The sequence below is a fragment of the Coturnix japonica genome, chromosome 1, assembly GCF_054131305.1.
Source record: "Coturnix japonica strain WE chromosome 1, WE-NBRP24, whole genome shotgun sequence".
Classification (NCBI taxonomy): Eukaryota; Metazoa; Chordata; class Aves; order Galliformes; family Phasianidae; genus Coturnix; species Coturnix japonica.
In genome coordinates, this window is record NC_140663.1 from 37,979,201 (window position 1) to 38,002,819 (window position 23,619).

General features: G+C 35.6%; 1 protein-coding gene and 1 long non-coding RNA gene across 5 annotated transcripts in view; one reads left to right on the forward strand and one right to left on the reverse strand.

Moving 5' to 3' along the window:
- Window positions 1-23,619, reverse strand: part of MGAT4C (MGAT4 family member C) — a 256,593-nt gene that overhangs the window by 1,540 nt on the left and 231,434 nt on the right. For 2 of the 4 annotated variants that reach the window (XM_015857541.3, XM_032443799.2), the window contains 3 exons: window positions 15,285-15,440; window positions 10,609-10,756; window positions 7,426-8,881 (listed from right to left, as the gene is read on the reverse strand). In XM_015857541.3, coding sequence (XP_015713027.2) covers window positions 7,725-8,881; window positions 10,609-10,756; window positions 15,285-15,437 — 1,458 coding nt within the window. In that variant the 5' untranslated portion in view covers window positions 15,438-15,440 and the 3' untranslated portion in view covers window positions 7,426-7,724. Of the gene's footprint in view, window positions 1-4,756; window positions 8,882-10,608; window positions 10,757-15,284; window positions 15,441-23,619 lie in introns of those variants that run through there. The other 2 variants (XR_014942900.1, XM_085538100.1) reach the window with 2 other exon arrangements.
- On the forward strand, window positions 465-11,611 carry LOC146762357 (uncharacterized). Its single transcript, XR_014942902.1, has 3 exons — window positions 465-587; window positions 706-796; window positions 11,478-11,611. It is a non-coding gene; the product is annotated as an uncharacterized LOC146762357 (long non-coding RNA).

The window sequence follows — 23,619 nt, forward strand, 5'->3', positions numbered from 1 at the left end:
AACTGCTTTATTAACACACACACATACATAGATGCACACATTAACCTAAAAAGCCTCCTTGCCTAGGTTTTTTTGGGTTGTGTGTGTTTTTGTGTGTAAAGAGCAGCCTCAAGTAAACATTTTATCTATGAGGGAATACACTGCATATCTAATTCTGAATCTTTCCAGTACCACAGACCTTTTAAAAAATTGCTGGCTGTTTTGTGTCATTTATCCACCAAATATAAGAGTTTTCAGTTAAAGCAAAAGTACTCATTTCCAAAAGAAAACGAGAATGTGTAGGTGGGAGAGAGCTGAGGTATTAGGAAGAAGGGAAACCACATGTTGATTTAATACGCAGTTTTAGTGGGAGAAGGGAAGGAACATATGAAAGAAATTGCATCTTTGAAAGGTAGCAGGCAACCACTAGAGAGAAGACCTGTTTGGGCCTTTTTTTTTTTCCTTCCGTGAAAGACACTATTCAGCCATGTGGAGGAGAGAAACCTGGCTCAATTTGCAAGTGCAAAACCAGACTGCTGACAGGAAACCTTTTCAGGAGTGATTAACAAAGCCAGTTTGCTTTACTAGATCTTCATGAAGGTAAAAAGGTATGTATCTGATTTTGAAAAAATCAAATAGAGTGTCCTTTGCTTTAAGGCAAAAAAAGAAATAGCACTTTTTTCTTTTAAAGTGTGTCTCATTATAGAATGCTTATTGCCTTCACAGGATACATGACATTTAAATCTGTTGAGCACTGACTACGTAAAAGAAGTAATTTTGAGGAACAACAGAAACTGGCCCAGTTTCCTGAATGAAGGTGAAAGGGTTTTGACAGTATTTACCCACCATGATGTTAATTAATTCAGTACTTAAATTAAAGAGAGGGGAAGGACTGCTTGCATGTGTTACTGTAAGTGTAGCATGATATTAGCATTGATTCTGAGGCTGCAGATAAACTGAAGTTTCACAAGTGGTGGCAGCACAAGAGTCTCTGTATCATCACGTACTGGTGTAAAGGCATAACCTATGCCTAAAGCCCTCTGCTGTTGGAGGTAGAATGTGTACTGAGGAAAGGCAGAATATTTTAAGTGTCAGCTTTAGATTTCAGTTTGAGAAGGAGCTCTAAATCCAGATTATCGGAACAAGCTGAACATACGTATGGGAAAGTATAAAAGAATCCACTGTCAAATTTCTTCTTAGCTTATATACAGTTTTGTCCCAAGTAAAACATATGTAAATGTAGTTCATTTTGTTAGAAGAAAAGTGAATCATAATATGATTAAAGAGAAGGGCATTAAGACAACAAGTCTTTTCCAAACTTACATTTATTTATAAAAATATTCTGGATACCATAGCAAGAACAGTAACTGTTCCTCGTCTCATATTCACCCCCTAGTCTGTTAGAAATAAGTATTCCAGTGCTACCATGCTGCAAGCTGGACAGACAGCCTCCAGTATACTTTGTCTGTACTGCATCAGTGTGCATGCCCAAGGCAATGCTTTTTAAAGCTGAATCTATTATTTTTATTGAGATGGGAAAAAACAACAACAACAAAAAAACCAAAACAAACAAACAAAAAAACCCTGCAGTTGCAGTTCTGGGGGCCATCACAGTCTCCCTTTTACACTAAAAGGGATAGTATAACGATGATACTCTGACAAAGAACAGTCCTTAAATAATAAGTTAGTTTAAGTGCAATCACACTGCAGAAATATACCTGGCTGACCCTGTTGCTCAGCAACACAAACCTTCCCTCCATTGTTAAAGACACTGTGTTTATTTAACCTTTTCTTGCCATCACATTACTCTCATCACTGCAGCCTAAACTGCTAAAGATAGATGGAGCCTGATCACAAAGGAAACCTTGAATCTGTTTTTAAAACATTAAATGCATAACAATTTATTATTATTATTATTATTATTTCTTGGTAATATCTTTTTTAACACCCTTGCTTCATGCAGTTACCCAGGAAGAAAACCCTCTCTAATTATGCCAACGGAAAGAAACCAAGAAACTGAGCACTGTGCCTTTCACTGGTGTTAAAAAAGAATGTGAGTGTGTTTAGAAACTGGAACTTTTCATGCAGTACAATCACAGTATCTTTGAGACTGAGAATTTGCAGACAGATCTCCATGGCTGCCAGTCAGGTTTCTCTGAACTGGAAAGAGCAAACCCAGTGTTAATGAGTAAATAGCAAGAAGGAGGGAAGGCAGCTATTTAACCAGCTGAACAGGGGAAATAAGTGTCAGCTGTTGATGTTCGGTTTTATTCATTAAATGTGAACCTCTCACATAAGCCTAGCAAAGAGCCAGAAAAGGGTTCAATTAATAATGTAACACTACATAAAGCTCTTTCAAGTTCAAGAGAGAATTTTAAGAGCCTTTTTTATCAGCTTTAAGGACAAAGTGGAATTTTATTTGAAAATTTGTAGTGGGAAATATGAGAGCTGGAAAACGTCCAGAAATAGAGCTAAAAAAATTGCCTAGATGCCAATTCAATTTTATACTAACAACACCAAGTCAGTGTTTATGGAAATGTTATTGTAATTAATCCTTCGCTGTAATTAATCTTTAACATATAATAAATAATAAGATTGATTTATCTTTATTATTTTAAAGCTGAAGCAATTATTTTCATAGAAATTGCAAAATAACATTTGGGAAGAAGATGCTGAATGTCTCTATAGTGAAAATTAACTACAGCAGCAGTGCTTTTGATTAGAAAGTAAAATTAAATATTTGGTTTCTATGTATCAAATGTCTTTATCTATTTTTATGTGCATTATGTTTAATATACAAAAGTAATAGGTCTCCTGTATCTTTAGTTACATAGTAATTGAATATTCTGGCCAAATGACTTGCATAGCCTCTCAAAAGAGTAAATTTAGATAGATGGACCTTAGACATCTATTGTATGCTGATATGACTCTAGACATGTTTCTTCTCCTCTTCATTTACAACAGGAGCAGCAGTCTGGCCTTAGTCTCTATAAGCCTGACTGTGCTACTTACAGTTAGAGGTCCTGAACCTGTTAGCAATACAGGATGAATTTGCTGAATCAAAATTAGTAAAACAGGTGCTAACTTAGAAAATGAAGCGCAGAGATAACAAAATATATCTGTTTGGAGATACATTAGCTGGATTTCAGCCTTCTTAGATTGAAAAAAAAGGGGGGGGAAGAAATGAAAAGAGAAATATTAGCTTCTACACACACACACACACACACACACACACACAAAATAAAATAAATTAACGCATTCAGACTTTTATAGGTCAATTCCGTTTTGGTTATAGAGGGTAGAAATTTTGTAGCTTTTGTTTCCAAAGACCGAGAAGGACAAGTATTAAGCCCCCTGTTTTACCTTATCTGTAAAGCTGTTTGAGTCTTGGAGACACTTCAGTACATTTGTATTAGTATATAGTATATGAAAATAAAAGTTCTTAACTTGTTTTCATTATAATTCATCCATATTTTCCACCTGTTTGTTGTAAAACATTATGCTGCACATCTGAGGATATGACATTGCTTAAGTTCATAATTCATGTTCTTTGTTACTACTGATAATTCAGCAGTTACTGAACGTGCAGTCACAAAGGACTGTAAATTTAACATGAGATGCAGCTAGTAAAAAGTATAATTTCCAATGGAATCTCTGAAGTGCTTCACAATAAAAACTACTTGCATCTACAGTTCAGTAATTTAAATGATGTCTATTTTCTTTTTTCTGTTAGTCACTTTTCAGTTTTAAGTTATTTTAATTTCCCCTTTTTCACTTTTAATAAATGAATAATGTTCAGAATCCAAATTTCCTCTTAAAAAAGTAAAAATAAAAAAATAAAAAAATTGGTGCCTAAGAGAAGAATACTAGGCAGAGTGTAAAACAGAGCATCATGTTAAAAATATCATTACTCTTATCTACAAACAGTACATTCATTATCCTTGTGGTAATAAATAGAGAAAATATGCTAAAATTGTTAACTGACAGCTTTTGCTTTTTTAGTTTGTTTGTTCTCCATAAAACTAGGAACTCAGTTCTTTTACTTCACAAGGAGCAGTATTTTACTTCCCTAGAATTCCCTACATCAAAGGGATCACACTATTTGTAGAAAGATAGAAGACAAATTGGCTTTTAATTAAGAAAAGAAAAAAAAAAAAAATCCCAGGGGAATTATACAATAAGTAGTCCCAAACAGTGCTAATAGAAACAATACATGCATGTTCAGTTAAGAATAGACCAATCAATGTGCAGAAGACAATGTAAGATTTTCAGTATTAGCATTTCAGTGTGAAAATACTGACATTTTGTCCACAAATGAACACAAGAAACACGCTAACCAACAGTGTACATCAATGAACAGAGACACTGCCAATATTTTGTTTAATCAGTGTATTTATAAAAAAAGAAAAAAGAAAATCCAAACTTTGGGAAGCATCAGTGAACATATACACTTCCAGTTAAATCTTTCTCTTTCTGAAGGCAATCACTTTTCTTAACACATGAGGAAAAAATATCTCAATTATATCTTTCTGAAATCTGTCTGAAAACCAACTAACACTATTTTATTTTATTTTATTTTATTTTATTTTATTTTATTTTATTTTATTTTATTTTATTTTATTTTATTTTATTTTATTTTATTTTATTTTATTTTATTTATTTTATTTATTTATTTATTTTTTTTTTTTTGTGGTGTTGGGGGGTATTTTTTTGGCAGAAAAAAATAGTTGGCAACAATTTTCATTTTAATGTGTTGGGTAAAATGTGCATTACTTGGAAGAGGAAGTGGAACCCACACACTCAAGTGAGTGCTCAGGCATTCTATGGGACAGTGTTCTTGCTTCTCCTACGTTAAATGAATCTTTAATTTTTATTTTTTTTTGTTCTCAAATAAAATAAAAGAGGAGGAATTAAGCATACCTCTCATTCCCAGAGCATACCACTACCGACACCTGAAGCAAACTTCCTTCGAGGGCAAATGCTTGTTATTCATGGATTTGAGCCTCTCAGACAGGGAAAAGCCTGAAACCAGATGACTTTTATTGCCACATCTGTATGGTGCAGGAGATAAAATTCACTGCTAGTGTTTTAGAAAGGAAAGCAGTTGTGTTCTGCTCTCAAAGGAATGGTAATAAGTATTGTGACTCTTTTCACACACAAGCTATAGTTCAGAAGGGTACAGTCTCCTAAATGCATAGAATCAGCAAATTTAGCATAAGAAGTTGTTTTCAGCATTTTCAGGCATTCCACTGTTCAACTGGCATGTCCAGCTCCTCCCAGCTGTTGCATCATGGCCAGGCATCAGATGCTAGTGTCTAGGCCTCAATTTGAAATTGCATTTCTGAGGGACTGTTATTTAGACTACAACTTAAAATTATTTTTACTATAAGCCTGACTAAAAATGTTTTATTAGGTAAGTTTTTGCACAGTTGAACTGATTATTTTGATTTATAGTTCATAAAATACTCTTTAAAGCTTTTGCTGAGAGCATTTAATGCATATCACCCATTCATACTGTGCATGGTTTAGATTACAGTAACATTATTGACTTTTCATTATAGAACATACAGACTGAGTATGTTCTCCATCCTGATTTGGAAGATTTGGTTGGAAATACTGCATTTCTGAATAAAAGTAAACACTCCTAGTTAGCCTAGTTATATTTGCTTTGGCACTAATAGCTGATGATCAAGGAAAGGAAATGTAGAAAGACATTTCATTTAAAACCATATTGTCGACTCATAACTAATTATCAACTAGTAAGTTGATAGTCGTGGGTAATCACTGTTAAAAAGCAGTTCCTTTTTAAAGTTTTTATAACCATTTGAGAATGGTGCATATTTTTCATTTAAAAAAAAAGTCATTTTAAAAAAGTGATATTTTCCTTTCCAGATTGGACATGTATGTTGCTTTTAAGATGTCTTTCCATAGAAATATGAGAAGAAAAGAGATTTAGTTGTGTATTAAGGAGAAAAGTCTCTTCTTAAAGGAAAGGATGCTTTTTTGAGTTATGTATAAGCATGTAGTATTAGATATATTTTAAAATGTACCTGCCTCTAAGTAGGAGATTTTCCAAACCTGGACTTGAATTTAGCAGGATTTATGAATCAGGAAAAGCAATTTCATTGCTGTTTTGTGTAGGTTTTCAAGTAACTTACTTTTCTGAAATACCTATGTCAAGTTTGGATGTACTGAGTACAGTAGTTAGTTCATTCTTGGTCAGTGCAGGAATTCTTGAAATTTAATCTTTGCCTCCCAGGTTTAACTAAAATCCATTCATGTAATTAGATGATAGCCACAGTATTCATGGGTTTGATAATACAGTGCTCATCTGTGTCACATTTGTTATACCTACAGAGTTTTTAGTTTCTTCTGAGAATGTCTGCAGAATTTCTTAGAAGAAAAGAATAACCCTGTAGATTCTACTCATGCAAATGTATTCATGTAATATAAATCATGTAGCCATACAGCCTCCCTGTGTAATCCACTGGAAATCCAGTGATTACATTGAAGTCATTAGGACTGAGGAAGCTTTCTGCTTATTGGCTCAAGCCAGACAAAATAAATTTATAGGGAAAAACTCGAGGCTATGAAAAGGTGGCAACAGGACCAATGTGATAAAATTTAGAGAATGATAGGAAAAAAAGATAGGAAACGTATTAATTGATCCTTAAATTAAGCATCTTCATTTTACATCTGGTCTATTGCCTGGACATCAGCCAGTAAAGAATGATGTAACATTCATTTTCAGTTGTTTTACCTGGTACACTTTACATTTGCAACATATATAGACCAGACATCTAAGTAGGGAAGGCAGAGCAATTGTCAGGAAGAAAACAGCAGCTGTGTACATAATTTTCACAGGGAGTTCTGCAAACTAAAAGAACAGAAAGTTATGAAAGTTAAATATGTTAAGATGCCTAAGAAAGAAATGTTGCCCTTGGGGTGCCTGGATTTGATACTGACACCTGTACTCAAGCAGAATGCTTGCTTACTATGAGGAATTTTATTTGAATAAGATGAAATTGCTCTCCTAACTAATATAAAATATTAGTAGTATTTAACCTAGGAGAAAGAACAAAGGATATTTGTTGAGACAGAATAATAGACGCAATTATCTATTTTTCACAGAGTAATCATGGCAGATTCATAATTTTGCATACATTCCCATTTGAAAAGAATTTTCAGTGACTACCCACAGTATTTTCTTACAGTTCTCAGAATGAAATTGCCAGTTTCAGGACAGACATCCTTGTCACAATTACCTTTAAAAGAAACATATCACCAACTATTTTACAAACGCATACATACTACCATAACATTTTACATTTTATGTAAATAAGGTGGAATCCAACTTCTGTTCACAACATACTGGTCATAGCTTTAAATTTCCCAGTAATTATAGTATGTTTTGTTTTGATCTGTATTGTACAGAAAATCTCTCTATAAAGAGAAATTATATATATATATATATTTAAAAAAAAAAAAAAAAAAAGGATTCAAGATCTCAATAAAAGTTTCAGAACTTTGCATTTCCTATAAAATTCAAAATTTTCAACAAGTAAATGCTTGTGTATTGCCTGGCCAAACTAGTAAAAAATAAATTGCTTTGATAATTTTAGTATTTACCCAGATTTCCTGTGTCTCTAGGAAAGAGTTGGAAATAAGTCAGTTTATCTGGGAAATGGTACCATTTGGGACCCAGCTGATTGCATTTAATCTGTACCTTCTCAGGTAGCTTCGTTTTATTGACTTGATGTTTGAGAAGTCCAGATGCTAATGCTCCTAATGATTAACCACTCTTTTTGACTTTTGGTAACAAGAATTCTCATGCAGCTAATATCAAACAAGACTTTGTGCTCTACGTCTGTCATTTCAAAATTCCCATTTTTGAATTCCCCTAGTCTCAAATACGTGGTACATTTTCTCCCTGTTTTACTTCCTACAATCTTCTCTCCAACTTCCAAGGCCCCATGACGCAGAATGTCATTTTGTCGATCTTCAGTTCCAGTGACAACTTTAATCTTACTGATTTTGATGGGCTTTTCAAATACAATTCCATAAAAGTCCCCTGTAGAAGGAGGTTTGCCCCAAAAGTATTCATCAATACTGCTGTAAGCCTTGCTTGCTTCGTAATTTTCAAATACATTCATATTGGTGTGCAAGTTTGCAGGTGGGTTGTCAGGGACATCAAATGATTCCTCTTCAAAGTCATCATCCTTTAGTTTGTTTTCAGCTCCTTTGTAAGATGAATAGTATCCCATGTGCTGGAACAGTGATGGCTTAAAACGTATCACTTCTTTTTGAGCTAACAGCCCTCGAAAGTGTATCAGCAGCCAATCGCAAGGCATTTCTTGGTAAAACATCAACAAAAAATGAGCCAGGCGTGGGAGATCATGGGAATGGTAAAGCTTTCCAATATATCCCAGTTTGGAGAATTCCAAAGTTACCCAGTAAGATCCTTCTCTTGAGGTAATTACTTTCTTAACAGTGGTCAAAAAGTTCTTTGAACAGCGAACATCATCTTCTAGCATCACATAATAGTCGGAAAGATTAGCACAGAAGTTGAGCAGGAAAGCATAATCAACATTTTGTTTGGATCGAAACTTAACTCGGTCTTCTGGGTCATTGTAATTTCTCTTGAGACCATCCAGTATTGGATAATACTCCTCAGGGACATGAATAACTATTAGTCTGCCTGCAATTATGTGATGTGCAAATTTCTGTGAAATATCCTGGACCATCACATCACACCAAGCTGAATCAAAATCTGCCAGCTGTACTACCACTGTGATTTCTTTAAGTTCCTCATAACTTGACTGTTCAAATATGGACTTGATGGTCTCGAGTAAGTAGTTTCCTTTTTTCCGTTTCACAGAAGATAGCCCAATTGTAAGATATCCTGTACAAAAAAGAAATCAGAAAAAGCAAAAACAGAGAATCTGACATTGCAAACCAGTTGCAAAGCTATAATCTAGGGCTGTATTAACATTAAATAAAGCTTTTGAATGGTGAAATCTGAGAATTTGTTGTGTGAACCTACTGAGGTGCATGCAACAAAGAATGTCATTCATGAAACAAGGATCATACTGCATACAGGTGTGAAATGGACAAAATTCAAAACAATGTGTATGCCTGGAACAGGAAAAAAATCTACTGGTCCAAAATTCAGTGTTAAGACTATGAAATCTGCTGAAAGAAAGGTGATTGTGATTTATGATTCACACAGTATTTTTGAAACAAGGCACTGTAAAGTACAGCACAAAAACATGAGCTAAACTTTTATCATTTTAAGCACTATACAGTACTAGTTTCATTTATGTATGTATTCGCCATTTTATGAATGTTACATGAATAATTTCTCTCTACATTTTCATTTTCATTTTGAACTGAACTTGTCCAATTTTCTCCTGTTGATTTTTTTTCTGACTCTCAGAACTCACTGGGTGAGCATGTGTAAGTCCCTTTTGGAAGATGTAATTTGGGTATAATTTTGAAGTAGAAGAGAATTTACCACTGCATATATGTATATAAGCAGTTTTTAATACTGCTACATCTTGCTGGGGAGAGCTACATCTTCATTTTAAGCAAATAATTTTAATCTCTGCTGCTTTGCAGTTATAACTATTACAGCAATCCAAATCAGTACTTTCAGACATCTTCTGACGTATCTCTATTTTAATGTAATAAATGCTAAAACTTGATAATTAAGTTGAGCCTGACCCAACTTTTTTAAAAGTTTATAAAAGTCTGCTCTGATATGGTGATGCATAGTTTTCCTTGAGTCTAAACTCCACTTAAAATGCATTTGTACAGTGAAGTACAATCCCTAGAAGCCAGGTATGCTGCCTACATAGTCAGAATTTTCTCGAATCTAATTTTAACAAATTACGCCTTATAGATTTCTATGAAGATCAGTAGGATACAAATGATTCTATTTTACTGTCTTTGCTTGGACTTCTAAGCCCTGTTTATGTTGGTGAACTGACTGATTTGAAAGGACTCCTGGATGAAACTGAGGTATGTCTATATTTCACTTCAAGGTGGAAGTCTTGAGCCCTGCTGGAAGTCAGAATGAGAGTGCAGTTTGTTTGCAGAAGTCTAGGAGAAGAATCCTTGTCTACCATCTCCATAAACAGTGCAACTCCTATCTCCAGTTATCACAGTTAAAGGAACACTGAATTCCAGCTTCTAGACTGACCCAATGGGGGATCTGAAGACTGCATCCATTTGATCCCAGTCATACTGATTATACAGGCACAGGCTGTGTCTAGTCTTAGGGAGTGGCTGCAGTGCACCGCCATCATGTGCATAGCTCTAGATTCCTGAATAATCTCTTCCAGCTTTGGAGATCCACAAAAATATACACAGACCATCTGGGACTGCCTGCAGGACAGCTTATGAGGCAGGCATGCGATTAGAAGATAATGAAGCTGTAGGACACTGACTGCTGGGGCTGAATTAGCAGCTACCCAGGAACTGCCTGTGCAGAGATACCCGTCCCACCAAACTCGCTGAGATTCTTACTGTTTAACTAATTTTTCTTGCCTAGAAATACCACAAGAACTACATGGATTTTGTCCATTTTAATTTATCTCATTTCATAACATTCAGATTGCTGTTACTTACTTTTCCTCGGCAAAGGCGTGCCAGCTAGGTAGCGATAGGAAATGTTTATAGATCCTGAGAAATTAGACAAATCTTTGTACGTGTGAGCATAACGCTCTGGGTTGAGCTGATGCGTGGCTGTTTCTCTGATTAATTGCTTGTCCCCTTCCTATTAGTGAGAAAACAAGAAGAATAGGAAAGGGATAGAGACAAAGACATTTATGAATCCTAGCCAGAAAGGCAACACAGACAGGCAGGTTTCCAAGAATAATATTTTTCAGTGTCAGCTTTCTTGAAAGCATGGAGATGTTACCTTATTTTTTAAAACCCATTACTGATTATCATACATTTTTAGTTGCAGGAAGTAACTTTCACATTATGGAAAAAAGAAAAGAAGAAAAAAATATTTTGGAAAAAAAATTCTTAAAATGTTTTTTGAAAGGTTTGAGATCAGTTAATTATCACAAAAAAAAAAAAAAAGTTGGCATATTCAGAACATGGAAAAGAGAACATCCATTCACAACACGTGATTTAATTTTCTTTGTAAGAAGAAATGGTTGAGGAGATCTTTTTGAAAATACTTTCATTGATTAAAAGCTAAACAAACTAACAACCCAAACCAAGCCTTAAAACAAGGAAACTACCAAAAAAGCCCCAAACAGAGCAGTTACATAGAAAACACAAGACTGTATTGTTGAATCAGGTCATATATCACTTTCTGAGTGGCCCCAACTTAGAATTATGATAAGCAGAATTGTGCGTGATCATCCAAACAGACAAATCTTTTGCTGGATTTAGTTAATATGGTATGGTGGTAGAGAAAAAGAAAAGTGAAATTATCACCACATTCTCTCTCCCTATCCCCTATTCTTGTTCTTTTTTCTTCCAAGAGGCCTCTCGAGCCTTAATGAAGTCACACAAAGGAAAGAGAGATTTCATCAGCAGCAAATCATCCATAAAAGCTTTCTCTCAGTCCTTGAAAAAAAGTATATCAAGATGCAGCACCATGAGACTGAATCTAAAGGTATGCTTATTTAATTTACATTGTTTGATCCTAGTCTGATGACAGGTCAATTAAGAAATTAGTTTCTTTCTTCTATTACAGTACGTTACTATGCTAAAGTATGTCATGACCTGTCATTAAATGAGAGCATTGTGCAGCAATAGTTCTGCTGCTAACATAAATGACAGTAAGCAAAATTTCTGTTTGATGGTATAAACATTCTGGGTATGCCAAGATGTATTTTATGGTGAAAATAAATACTCGTGTAAACCAATACCATGTTCATTTTAAGTTTACTATTTTTCTTTCATGGAAGAGTAAATAATTGTCATCTGAGTTCAGTAAAGATCTTTTGAATGATGCCCAAGGACATCTACATGCACTGTTAAACTCTCTAGTACTGCTATGCTATATGCTATGTTCTCATAAGTTAGGAGAAGAAGGTTCATATTGATTCTAGATTAAAATGCAATCAGTGGACTGGCTCCAAAACTTCAGGAGACTTTCATAAGAACTGATCAAAACTAAACTGAAACAGAAAGCAACAACACATGACAACAAATGCACAGAAAACAACAATTGTTCTAGTACTAGTATTACTTTTTCAAACCGGGGTTTTCATTAATGTCAAAATGTCATGTGCCATTTGAAACACCAAAATTCTTCATTTCATAGGACTTGAGAATGGAAATCCGACTTATTGCATAAAGTTTAAAAATATTTAGAAATAACAAATGTCAGAACAAAATGTTAAAATGAACTGACCACAACAAACAAAACAAAAACAACATTTTTTTTCTTTTTACTCTTGAAAGAATGACTCTTATGAGTAGATTTTGTTGTTCATTCAAAAAATGAATGAAAAGCAAAACTGAAATATTGATTTTTTCCTTAACTATAAGGTCTGTTGTTCGTTTTTTGTTTTTTGTTTTTTTTTTTTGTTTTTTTTTTTTTGTTGTTGTTTTTGGTTTTGTTTTTTTGTTGTTGTTGTCTTTTTTTTTTTTTTTTTTTTTTTTTCCTCCTGACTGCTGTGGAGAGACCAGTGAAGATGAAGAGCTAATTATTCTCTTTCACTGTCTTCTCTGTTTCTACAATAGCTCTGGCTCTCCTTTCTTAATTAACCTTTAGTTTACGTTCTATTGTTTGCTGGATCTTGATAGATTATTGTAAGTGTAAGGATAGTCCAAAGTGCTCCATTTTTATATACATACACTGCTCCACTAAAGATTCTGTGTCAGCTATATTATAACCATAGTTTTCACAGTACCCAAATCATGCTGCTATTCATAGAAGAGTGAGGAAGCCATGTTTCACTTACAACTCAGAGTATGTAGAAAAAGTCACAGTATCTGAATAGAGACACTGCAATATAAGTTATATTAATACAGAATGTTTTCTAAATGTTTAGATGAAGTGGGACTTATGCTACAGCAGAACCATATGCGTATATCAGCACTGCATAGCATCTATCAAAACAATTTAAGCAATTTCTCCAGGTGAGTAATTACTTCCACAGTCATTACTTTCCACTTCCACAGCAAATGCCCTGCAGAGACCAATGAAAGGTTTCTTTGGATAAGCAAGAATCTCCATGTGAAAAAGGAAAATTCTCCCTTCCTATGCTTTGCCACGGTGTATCTCAGTTTTAATTTGTAACTTCCTGAAGATCTGCTCATTTCGTCTTGCATCTGGTGAAAGTGGTACCAGCTGTCCAAGACTGGAAAGAGAAGCTGGGCAATTACACACATACTCTGTCACTTTTCTACAGGAGATTTTCTAGCAGGAAACAAGCTGTAGTTAGAAAGTCAGAAGGCCTCCAGGGTTCTGAGAACTTTCAGATTCTTGTTTCCTGAGGGACACTGATTAGCTTGCTGTCCTCAAAGTCTATCCACAATTGCATCTCTCCTCACCACTAACACTAAAGATGGCTTTTGTTTGTTTGTTTGTTTGTTTTGGTTTTTTTTTTAACCTCAGAAGAGCACATATACTCGTAAATTAAAGGAGCTGTCAGACATGGTCAGAAAAGTTGAAAATAAAAATAAATAAGCTAAAAAGTCAACAGCCTGACACATTTGAAAAATGCTTGATGGACCATAAATGTATCAAGAGACCTGGGAGAACTGTCAGGAGATTTGGCAAGAGGCTTGGCTGGGAGATACATTAATGCAAACATGCCAGAACTGTGATGAGAGAAGCAATGAAGAAGAGCGAATTTTGTAAAAAACAAATGGTGAACAAATTAAGAATAAGACCTGGAGCCATCTGGGGAGTTGGCAGATAGGTTGGGAAAAGATTTCAAAAACGAACCAAGAGAAACGCCATTAGAAGTGATAATAAAAGCACTTTCAGAGACATCTGGGGGACTTTGAAGCAATTACTGAAAGAAGAAGCATCAAAGAAAATGCAGCTTGGAAAAAAAAAAAAAAAAAAAAAAAAAGCCAGGTCAAATTCAATTACAACCAGGAAATAATGAATAAAGAAAACAGTATAAAACCTTAGTGCTAGTACAGTTAGAGAAAGCAGTATGTCAGTAATGAAGTATGAGTTATCCTTTTGAAAGTTCAAAAAGCACTAGGATGGCCTTAACTGTATTCACAAAGATAACAATATAACAATGAGTAAAATACTTTTAATTAAAATCACTAGTAAGACATACATTGTTCTGATAAATTCACATAAGCATTTTACTATTTACATACATATACATATTTCATACAATGGCATTGCTATTCATATTCAGCAAAGACAATATTGAGAAGTCTGTACTGCTCCATAAGATGAGTCAGACAAAGAGGAATCAGAAAGCCATTCATTAGTTCAACTATCAATCATGAAAGAGGATTAATTGAATCACTGTGCTGTATGTTTAGTTATTTTATTACATGTAAATACACGTTCCATCTTTTAGGCTATCATGCCCTTCCATTGAGCATAATCTAATCTCTGATGAACTGGAAATTCAAAATATAACTTATACTTCAGATATAGTTCTCATTCTCCACTGAGATCTTGATAGGGTACATATAAATTGCAGGTTATGTTACATTCTCAATAACCTACTTGTTGAAAGCCTTAGCAGACTTTTTGATTTTTATTTATTTACTTATTTATATATTATTGACTTACACTAGGTGTCATTTCCATTTAATTACACTGTAGCACTGAACCTAGAAGATTCAAATCTTAGAAACAGAATATGACAAAACATAAAATAAAAGTGGTGAAAATAATTTATTCATACAAGAGCCTAAAAGTAATATGGAATTAATTTAGATTCTCCTCTATAACTATATTCCCTATTATTATGTAATGTAGCATTTTCAGGTGTGATTTGTAGCATGGACTGAAGCAGGAGCTTCTAGCTTACATGAATATTCCAAATGTAGGCTATTTCTACATAAAAACTGAAGGAAATCAAGAAATATGGAAAATACAGGATATGTTTTGACTTAGAATGAGGTATCTGATAGAAAAGATTTTCTACATTCATTTTCTCCTATACTTAAAAAGTAAATGACAGATCAGATCTTACTGACACACCCTGTGTGTGTTGTGCACTATGACTTCATCACGATGCATTTTGTTGTTAATTGTACACTAAAGGGAGGAGACTACAGGAATTATGAAACTTAATGATTCTCTAGGGATGTACTTTATTGTTCATTCCAGAACTTCTTTCATCTAAGAAACTTACCAAAACATAACCATCTTCAATGTACAGGTTCATGAACAGCAGGCAAATGACAAGGACTCCTAAGAATGACACTGCTGATCGTTTCCGCAAGCATCTCATTTTATCAAAATATTTCCAGTTGTGACTCATATGAAGAAAGGCATACGGTAGCATCACCTGTGAAAGAAAATCACAGTGTTACAAGAACTCTTCATCTACCATATAGGTATGAGAGCAAAACAATATGTATCAAAGCTCTTAAAACGTACACAGAATATACTCCTCAAGGTGGAATTTATTTCATGTAATCTTGGTCATCTTCAAGCTTAATATCTAATCCTACCTGTAATTTAACCTTTCTTTTCCAGTCAATAAAGAAAAGCACACTTTATACTAGCCATTTTAGTCTGGCACTATAACAACATTGTGACAGGAAAGCATCAGCTATTCAGTTCCCAATGCATAAATTTCTTCGATTCCATTTAGATGACAAGCAAAGATGATTTGTATCTGTACTTCCTTTCAAATACAGCTCAAGACAAAAGACCAGGAAGAAATTATTGCTTGTCTCAAAATCCTTGCCAATGGGAAAAGTCAGGATAATTCCAGGCAGGAATGAAGTACCTCTCCTGCAGAAAGTCGGTAACATCAGGAATCTACAGCACCCTTCAGCCTCAGACACCTGTACTAGTATGAAGAAAACTTCCCTCAGAGCTGTTATCTTCTCCGCCGATTGCAGAAAAAAGATCAATGCCTACCTTAGACTGGACACAGGTAATTGTAGGAAAGCCCCAGTTAAACAAATCAAAGAAAAGTGGCACAAAGAATCAGGAAGCTCATTAGTTGAGTTCAAGATCAACAAACATGGCTGTCTAATCATATCATAGCATTACATATTTGTTTTAGTGATTTTACTACTTATACAATATAAAAGGGATTCTTGGGTATCAGATCAAACATTATCTTATTTTAATGTGTTTAACTACTTCACTGTGAACTACATTTGTTTGAAAAATGTCTGACCACAAACTAAAATAAAACCCACCCAGAGCAGACTGTACTGCTCAAACATTGAGAGATTCTTAACTGAAAAGTAGATTATAAACTCATCATTTATGTTTTCAATGTTTTTAAGTGCAAAAGTGTTATGGCTGTTGTTCGTAACAACGTATGATTTTTCCACAATATTTAATATATTGAACACATGTGTATAGAGTGTAAAGATCTACTAATCTACATGAAGAAGCAAATAGAACTACATGTGCATGTTTAAAATCTGTATTTAGATACCTCCGCTTTTTAATGTGCTGAACATCTAAACTGACAGAAAATGTATCCAGCTATGAATTCTGTACAAGATTTATCATGTCAAGTTGATAATTTTCTGGACTACCAATGAAAAATACTTAAAATGTAGAATTCAATCTATATTTACCTTGTCAAATTAATTAAATATATATGACAGTTTAAAATATGAGCCCATTACACTCTAGAGAACAGAGAGGTAAGTACTTCAGGTGTAAGTAGTGGAAAAATTTAACTGCAAGGTTTTTTTTAGATGAACTGTGGTGGAAGGATGCTGGCTGAATTTAATATCACTGGCTTTAAAATCACTATATAGAGAGCAACAATAAGAGCAACTTATATCTTGCAGAAAGGAAAAGAACTACTAAAGAATATCAGCATATTTTTCAGAAATTGGCCAGACTTGTCCTCATGTATTTGAGGGTGGGCAGAACCAAAATAGACTGTTCACTATGAATCTGAGTAAGTCCAATGTAGGATTTATTTTTTTTTTAATCTTTATTTATTTATTTATTTACATTACAATAGCCCACCAGGAAGGAGCTATGAGGGTCATGAATCTTCAAACTCTTTCCCTCCATCTACTAACAGCACGCTGATTACTGAGGATCAGTGGATTCAACAGGCTGTCAGAGGACACCATAACAGCTGTGGAAATGAAAGATTGTCCCTGTTGTAGATTAAGCCATGAAACGTACATACATACATATATGTACACACATATATGTACATACATACATAAATATAAATACTAATTCTCACAATGTAACTATGTTCTCAAAGCAATACACTCTTAAAGACTGATGAAACTATCACTGAAAACATTATATACTGACAGTTCTTAGAGAATGGCATGAGAATGAGAATGGCTGCTGAAAATTCAAGCAGCAAGACACACAGTGCTTAGAATCACTATCAACTTTAGAGATATCAGAGATGTGCTTCAGCTGCACATAGAGAAGTTTTCCTTTGGAATGCTTGAGAATAAATAAGTGGCTTTTCACTCATAGAATGACTGTTCTGTAGTTGTAGTTGACTGAGCTGTAGTTGCTCCCTTGTCTTTGCTCTGAGCAACTTGAACAAAGTCAGTAAGCATGAGGAACATGTTTGTAACTATGTTTTCTGGTTGTTACTTTAAGGACAAGCAATTTTCATTAGACAGTTACTTTGCTGAATTAGGAACAGATGATGCTGGAAACACATAAGTTAGACTGGAGGAAGGCTATTATTATTAATAGTAATGGAGCGTATTAATGCTGATGTGCAGAAAGAGAATTGTTCCATATGGCCAACATTCAGTGGAAATTGCTTACATTTCTTGAGTTGGATTCACACAAAGTCATTATAGTGTTCTTGATTACATATAGAATCCTTGAAACTGTTTAAAGTATAATTTAGTTCCAATGATTTTGGGTTTTTTGTTGTTGTTGTTTTCTGTCTGTTTTTTAAATGCTCATAAAACTTACAGGATCCCACCAACCCAAGGAACTACAGAGAAGAAAATCCAGTTGTGGTGAGACCATTGCTGACAGTGCTTCATGGAGGAGACACAGCTGCAATCACTAACACCAGATGGCAGTGCAGATGCTTGCTTGCCAGCATTCAACCTGCCCCAACCAGTTTGTTTGAATGTATTATTTGGTATACTTACAATGAAAGCCTTTACCTAAAATTATTCAAGCCTCATACATACAGAATTCTTTTTTCTTACATCACTATTTCCAATCTGTAACATGGTATTGTGGAACACTACAAAAATGAAATATGAAAGGATAAAAAGATAGTGGTAGGCACTGCCAGTCATCTTTTGGAAAAATAGTATCCAGACTTCCCACAAAGAATTTTCTTGTATTCATTAAGACTACTTGAGCAGAATATTCACCATCACTCAAAACTAAGGCTCTGAAATTGAAAAAAAAAAAAAGCTTCAATTTATCAGTTATGAAGTTATAACTTTGCTTTAGGATTTTATGCTTTCATTATTCATGCACAATTAATTAGATATTAGAATGCTATAAATGCAATTTGTTTTGTAAAGCTAGCATTACACAGTCAAAATGTAGTTATTAATACACATGCATGAACTCTCTTTTCCTTTCTAAATTAGATGTATAATTTTCTTCCCTCACTTTAGACTCCAAAGCTTTAATATACATTTGTATTCACGTGTGCTTGTGCTGTTGTGCACAGTAATTTAAAACCATAATTCTTGTGACTTTCTAAGATCATACAGACACAAAAAAACAATGAAGTAAAATATGCAATCACATACCTTGCAGAGAGAAGAAGCTGTTTTTTAAAGACCTGCAAAGGTGTGAAGGCTTTTTAAAGATCAGAACTATTTTCACATGACAATGTTATGCTTTCTCTTGCAGAATTTGCAACACTCAACAGAATTTTATAAAAGAAAAAAAAAAAAAAAGTTTTAGAAAGCAAATTCTGAGTGTTCTAGTAATAGTCTGTTCCTAGTAGCCAAGTCTCTGAAACAGACATACAAAAACTTAAATTTAAAATTAAAGCTGTTAAAAGTTTTAAGCAACTTTCAATTATGATGTCTAAACATCTTTTACCAAGAATAAAAAGTGGCTAAAAGCACGGTTTCTTCCTTATTTTTCCCCCTTTCAGAGGTAAGAGGATATTTTATGCCAACTCTGCAGTAATTTCTGTGTACTGCACATTTGCAAGTTGACTGTGATGAACCATTTCATATTCAATCTTTTCTAATTCTTTATGACTTTCTAACAATACTTGTCACATGTTTGTTGTCCCACTCTCAGAGATTACTGTTCATTTTCCTGATCTATTTCCTTTTCTTAACAGATAAATGTTGAAGGTCCCTGTGGTTTTCCTTTATATTTAAAAACGCCAACCTAACCATAAACTTACCTAACCAATACAGTGGATTGACTTGTATCTACAAATGTAAAGAACTGCAGCAGTGAGATCATCTCTATGCTCTGTTCTGGTTTGCTTGTGTGCTGTGCCCCAACAGTTAAAGAAAAGTTGCAGTTAAAGAAGGGACCTCCAGAGACCAACTCCTCTTCCAAAGCAGCTTCCCTATACCAGGTTGCACAGGTAGGCATCCAGGTGGGTCTTGAATATCTCTAGAGAAGGAGACTCCACAACTGCCCTGGGCAGCTTGTTCCAGTGCTCCGTCACCCTCACTGTGAAGAAGTTCTTGTGCACATTCATGTGGAACTTCCTATGCTCCAGTTTCTGGCTATTTCCCCTTGTCCCGTCTCCACACACTGCTGAAAAGAGCCTGGCCTCGCCACTTTGCCCTCCGCACCTTAGGTATTTATAGACCCGGATGAGGTCCCCTCTCAGTCTTCTTTTCTCAAGGCTAAACAGACAAAGTTCACTTAGCCTTTCTTCATAGGGGAGATGCTCCAGGCCCTTCCCCATCTTTGTGGCCCTCCACTGGACTCTTTCCAAGAGATCCCTGTCATTTTGTACTGGGGAGCCCAGAACTGGAAACAGTACTCCAGATGAGACCTTACCAGGGCAGAGTAGAAGGGGAGGATCACTTCCCCTGACCTGCTGGCCACACTCTTTTTAATGCACCCCAGAATGCCATTGGACTTTTTGGCCATGAGGGCACACTGCTGGCTCACGGCCAACCTGTCATCCACCAGGACACCTAGGTCCCTCTCTGCAGAGATCCTCTCCAGCAGGTCATCCCCCAACTTGTCCTGGTGCATGCAATTATTCCTCCCTTGGTGCAAGATTCTACACTTGCTTTTCTAAACCTTATCTGGTTTCTTACTGCCCACCTCTAAAGCCTGTCCAGGTCTCTCTGAATGGCAGCACAATCTTCAGGCACATCAGCCAATCCTCCCAACTTGTTATCATCAGAAAACTTGCTGAGGGTGGTGTCACAGGTTACGTAGATCTACCTGCACCCGTGACAGGGGCAGCCACCCCGTAGGGCCCCCGGCCCAAAAGGGAACAGAAAAGGGAATGGGAAGAGAGAACAGCGGCGGCAATCTAAGGAGAAAAACTTATTTACTAAATATGATATTGGAATACAGGATAACGCAATAACTGAGAGGCCTACTATGAACTCTAGGCAACACAGCTGGAACACTTCCCACTCTCCAAGAATCCAAGAGAGAGAGAGCTCCAGCCTGGGAGTGAGATTATATATGTTCTCATCCAGTGACTTATCTCTGGCTGTGAAGCCCTCTGGGACATGTAGTTTTCTTCTGAGAGATGAGTATTCGGGATGTTGTTATTCCAATGAACTGGAGTATGAACCTTTTAATGATCCATACTGCACATGATGTTATGATGTGGAATATTGACAGCAACATTACAAAACCATGACAGGTGGCTACTATCCCCTCATCAAGGTCGTTGAACAAGGCCAGACCCAGCACAGGCCCCTGGGGAACACTGCTAGTTACAGGTCTCCAACCGGATTCTGCATCACCAATGATGACCCTCTATGCTCTGCCAGTCAGCCACTTCCCAACCCACCTCACTGTCCACTCATCTATCCCACACTTCCTCAGCTTTATTATAAGGCTGTTGTGGGAGACAGTATCAAATGCCTTGCTGAAATCCACCACTCTCCCCCCATCCACCCAGCCAGTGACAGTGTCATAGAAGGCTACCAGGCTGGTTGAGAACGACCTCCCCTTGGTGAGCCCATGATGACTACACCTGATAACCTCCTTTTCTTCCCGTAGATGGCATCTAGCGCATGCTGTTCCATCACCTTTCCAGTTGACAGAGTTGAGGCTGACTGGCCTGTAATTACCTGGATCTTCCTTCTTGCCCTTTTTGAAGACCAGTCACACTGGCTATTCTCCAGTCTTCAGGCACCTCCCCCATTCTCCAAGACCTCTCAAAGATGATAGAGAGCAGTTCAGTAATCAGCTCTGCCAGCCCCCTCAGCACCCGTGGATGCACCCCATTTGGGTCCCATGGATTTATGAACATTGGTGTTGCCTAGGTGTTCACCTCTTCCCTGACTGAAGGGAAGTCTTCCCTTCCCCAAATGCTTTCACTAACCTCCAGGGTCTGGGATTCCTAAGGGAGAGTTTATATACACATATATGTTTGAGCTACAGTGGTTATTAGACACCAATCTGAATATACTAGTGGGATATAATGGTCTGAGTACATCCTTACATTTTCAATACCTTCACTGGAAGCACAGTCTGAAATACATATATTTCTACATATGAAAAATATATGCATATATATGAATAAAGAAATAGACTTTTTTTTTTAATTTACAAATAGCAAAATTGCTTGCTGGCTCCTTTGCTCTTTAGTTAAACAAGATTTAAGTATTTCAAAATAGGGAAAAATCCAGTTTGAAATGTGGCTAGGTGTTACTGAGAAACTCCCAAACTCATGAGATTCTGACTTATAATTTATTATTTGCACAAAACCACATATCTGTGAAGTTCATGGTACCCCTGGGAAATAATGTAAAATAGATTAGGAGATTAAAAGTGAGAAAATTGGTTTTCACTGGCTGTGTTACTAATCTTTTTCTCAGATAATTGTTTCATTAAGACTTTCCACTGAGCACCCAGATAGCATCTTCCTGATCAATAAACTAACTCATTCTGTGAAAAAGGTTTAGAAGACTACATAGAAATGGCTAGAGTCAATAATTTGCTTAATACATTTTAAAATGTTCCCCCCCAAAAAACATCTTAATACATTTTAATGATTAAACATCTATAACATTAAAATAATTATTTATTAAAAAACTGCACTTTCTTGCTGGTTTTTTTTTTGTGTTTTTTTGTTTTTTGTTTTTTGTTTTTTTTTTTTTAAGATATTTTGTGTGCTGAACTACCCACATTGTCACAAGAAAACAAAGAAAATATAGTGCTGTGATATTTTCTTTTCAGTATAGGCAATCTAATGGGAGCTAACACATCCAAATTTTGTCTGATATCTTTGAAGCTGTTCATACATATGCAGGCTAGTAGCCTTGATTGCTTTTTTTTTTTTTTTTTTTTTTTAATTTTAAACTAAAAGGAGTTAAAATGACTTTTGCTTTTCTACAGACTTTGTTATTTATCAGCTAGTCTAGATATGACCTATAACATATATTAAATGATGTTGATTGTATAACCAATAGAGATAGTTTTAGAGGTACCATAAAATGTTCAGCATACTGTCTTGCTCTGAAGTGCAGTTAGGTCATGCAATCTAATCAGGAACTGTAGTGGGAAGGGTTAACAACTGTTGTTACAAGTATCATTTGAGCTTTTGCATTCTGAGTCAGTTCTGCCTGCTGAGTCAATTAGATACCATGCAAATAGATCCTTCACATATAGAAAGCCTTTGGCTCTCATGAAAATAGACGGTATACACAAGTGGCTTTCCATGGCCACAGTGATGATTTTGAGCTTAATCATCAGATTTCTTATAGGCATTAGAAAAGTATTTGTAGACAGAAGTGAGAAGAATCCTGAGTTGAATAGCTACACATAGGATAAAATGACATTTCCAATCAACAAAGGTAAGTAGAATGGTTTCTCATAGAGCACGTGCACTTATCAGGTTGCTTTCTCTCTGTCTCTGTGACCTGTCCAAAGCCTGCATACTTCTGCATGCACTGCTCTGTAGTAATCTCTGATACCCAGACTGAAGCCGGTGCCTCAATTCATTAAACTGATGTTTCATTACTCAAAGGGCTAGCAGTGAAACAGAGAGGACTGCTTCCTCTGCCTCATAGTAGATTATTTCCCAGTTTCTTCAGGAGATGCTTATTCTGATTTGCTCCAAGTGCAACCAGAAACCTGACCTATAGAGCCCCAACAATAAACCATGTCCCTTAGTACCGTGATGATAATAAGTAGAGACTTAAATTGCCTTTTCCACTATTCTGCATGTCACTAATTAATGGTGAACTGAAAAGATGTCTTTAAAAGACAAGATGCTGTCAAAATTTTTAATCCCCCCCAAAATTAATTCCCCCTCCCCCTCACCCTCCCCCTCGCCTTTCCCCCCCCCCCCCCCAGTTAAAGAAAGCTTGACAATAAGGAATGAGTTAACTTTAAAGAAAGCCTTTGATGATTTT